We start from the raw sequence: 3,277 nt of genomic DNA on the forward strand, positions 1-3,277 counted from the left end.
CTGAGCGCCAAGTCTTTGGTATGACTCAGCCGGGGTTCGAAATCGCGACCTTCCGCGTCCGAGGCGGATGCTCTAACCATTAGACCACCTGAGCGGTCACCACAGAATTTAGAAATGGAAGAAAGAAAGATCTTCAATTGGCAGAGAGAGAGAGAGAGAGAGAGAGACTTATTGTCATCACAGACAAAACAGGAACACAAGAAACTTCATCACTTCTGCTCACCACACTCAGCATCTTATGGATGAGTTATTGATGTCGGTACTATATGCAAAGTATAAGAAGATGGGTGGTGGGTGAGGGCATTAATTATTTGCCATATTTTGAGGCTGACAGTCAGAGTTCAACATGGAGTATGCCGTAACACTATTTTATTTAGCATTATTGGCAAGCGATTAATATAAGTACATCAGCATCTTCGAATTAACTTAGACTGACCTAGCTGGATATATCTGATGAAAGAGTGTGTCTTAATTTCTTCTCAAGAAATCGGCTCCAGACCATTGGTTATTAAAGTTTTTCGAATGTGACATACGGGCACTTCTTATATACAAGGCTGTCCCTGCTACATGCAGTGAGCTGATTGGTGGCGGCTTCTTTGGCAAGACCCCTGAAATAGAAGATATTTTATTTGTTATAAAGACACAGTGAATACAAACGTTTTCGAAAACTTTGGAGAGGGGGTTATATACTAATATACATATTATTCATGAAAGAGTTTAAACACTAACGATGTACTCGCATTTGAGTTTAACGAACACTTTATGTCTTCACAACTGTAAAAACAAAATTCAGTTCTAATCATCTAAAGTATACTATTCATCTCGCTTTAAAGTCATTATCAACACAAAAAGCGTGATGGACGATCTCTGGCTTTATAACTCCGTGACCTGGGTATCGTTCTCTTTTTCTGACATATGGAAGACGTTACTTTCACCACCCGAACTACATGTACCAAATATCTCTTTCTCTCTCTCTCTTGGTGATCCTCATGTGACACAGTGATCTAAGCCGCTCGCATTTGCAGATCACTCACACATCTCACCTCTGTCCCTGTGAGATGAGTCTTGATTAGACCAGTATGGGTGTGTAAGAAAGTTTGCCAGTAGCTTCCAATAGGTGGGTGGTTCTTCCCTGGTTCTTCCTCAACCAGTTATACCGGACACGGAATATAGCTTATCATTTGCCGACAAATAGCGTTAAACCCTGCAAAACAAAAATCGTTTTTGATTGCAAACAGTAACGATTACTTTTCTCGAAAGACAGATACTATCACAATGTAGTTTGTGTGTAGGCTGTATGCCCCGATTCGCAACACACACAGATAATATAATATAATATAATATAATATAATATAATATAATATAATATAATATAATACAGTATAGTATAATATAATTATAGTATAATATAATATAACATAGATCTGAAACTGATAAGAAAAAATACGATGCATATAATTGGGGAGGGGGGTAGTCTTAAACGACAAATAATAATGGCTCGAGTCAGCTAGTGTGTAAGAACTGTAAATCTGTGACGTTTTAGCTTAATACAATCATTAGATTCAGAGGACATGACTGTGGTTTTGTAACCTTTAAATGTTAGCTTTCGATTAGAGTACTGACGGTAAAACATAGCATTTAGAACTACACTAATTTGAATAATATTATTTTTCTTCTAAAACATTGTTTTTCTACAAGTAGACAATGCAAAGAGTGGAAGAAATAAAGGACAAAAAATCAGCATAGAATGAAAGAAGAAGTTTTCTGTACATACTTATAGAATTTCTCTTGGTTGCCTTTATTGTACCAGCTACAACCGTGAGGATTCCCTTTGTAAACGCAGTCATAGTGCTTTCCTTGTGGGTTCGTGCAGTAGATTCTAAATTCCCTCGGCCCACCACCCGGTTTTCTTCCTTCTACCCATTTGCATTTGGCACCATCCACAGGCTTATCCTCGAAATTCCCTTTCAGTCCTCCATTCTGAAAATGGAATTCTTCATCTAGGTCAAACCCGCCTGTCAGGCTTAGCGTTCCAAAGAAAATCAGTGAAAATAGGTGCGCGTGAATCATGCTGAAAGGTAAGGTGTCAACACGTAAACCAATGTCAACAATCAAACTTTGTCCACATGCCAGTATTACACGTATCTTGGTAACATCTGTTTTAATTTGGAATGTGACAGAAAAGTCCCAGTTATAAATTTCTACAGGATAACAAATTCCAGACTCTCCAAAATGTGTCGCATTAAACGACCGCAAACTTACGTATCTCATCAAATAACAAACTGATGCATTCGCATTCTTTTGCAAAACCTAAGCCCTTGTCCACTCCCAATACCTTCATAGCTTTGAAAAAGAAAAGAATTATTGCAAAGTCGCCCTCATTCGCGTCGTCGGGGCCATAACAGTGGGTTAATTGTATTCATATGTAGCAAACTCATCCATTATTTACTGACTTTATTTTCAGCAAATTAAATTCGTTTAGTCTATGACATGCATTACAGCGAATACAGCTAACAATATAAACATGAAGACTGATTATGTTGTCCATTTTTGTCTATACAAAAAGAAGTATCGTGGTGTGAATGCGCTATGCACTCTAATTATGAGCCAGATAATTGTTTCACACCACGACGAATGTACTGCATTCTACGCATTGAAGGCACTTGTAAATGTTGCTCCGAAATGTCATACTCATCAACTTACTTACACATTCTTGTTTGAGATACTGACAACAATACAGTTTTAACTTAGACGTCAAAAAGCAATACACCAGATTACTTACTTTTCTCCCGGATTGTGAGAACTAATGACATCTTATCTATTCGAGTTTCATTTAGCGCAATAGCGTGTAGGCCACTTCATGACGCAGTGAGACAACCAGTGTTACTTGTCCAATCACCAAACATTTCTGCAATCACAATCTACTAACTTAAATATGTACATTTTACTAGCTTCATTTAACAGTATAAACCACGCCTTATTGTATTTGCATAATTTGCATCAGTCTAATAACTCTATCGATAATTGCACTGGACAACAAATTTTTACAAAAGTCATGTTACTGAAATAAAATTAGTCAATTCTTATCAATTTTTATGTGCTGAACACGAATATGACAGTCAAATTGCAAAATTGGCTCTAGTTTTTTTGTAATCTGCAAGAAATTAATGTTTACATAACGAAATGCATTCCAATAGTAAAAGGTCAACTGTAATAGCCTACCTATAAAAAATCAAGTCATTGACTACATCTTAGATTTCTTCGCCTGTCTCTTGTA

General features: G+C 37.0%; 1 protein-coding gene across 1 annotated transcript; it reads right to left on the minus strand.

Annotated features, from left to right (window-relative positions):
* Nucleotides 1-352: 352 nt before the first annotated feature.
* Nucleotides 353-2,910, minus strand: LOC149796811 (uncharacterized). The gene is made up of 3 exons (XM_089961456.1): nucleotides 2,783-2,910; nucleotides 1,775-2,071; nucleotides 353-608 (listed from the first exon to the last, which is right to left on the minus strand). The coding sequence occupies exons 2-3, from the start codon at nucleotides 2,068-2,070 to the stop codon at nucleotides 509-511; spliced, it is 396 nt and encodes a 131-aa protein (XP_089817582.1). The 5' UTR covers nucleotide 2,071; nucleotides 2,783-2,910; the 3' UTR covers nucleotides 353-508.
* Nucleotides 2,911-3,277: the final 367 nt, after the last annotated feature.

This window comes from Sinohyriopsis cumingii, chromosome 6 (assembly GCF_028554795.1).
Source record: "Sinohyriopsis cumingii isolate HCF-2022 chromosome 6, ASM2855479v2, whole genome shotgun sequence".
Taxonomy (NCBI): domain Eukaryota; kingdom Metazoa; phylum Mollusca; class Bivalvia; order Unionida; family Unionidae; genus Sinohyriopsis; species Sinohyriopsis cumingii.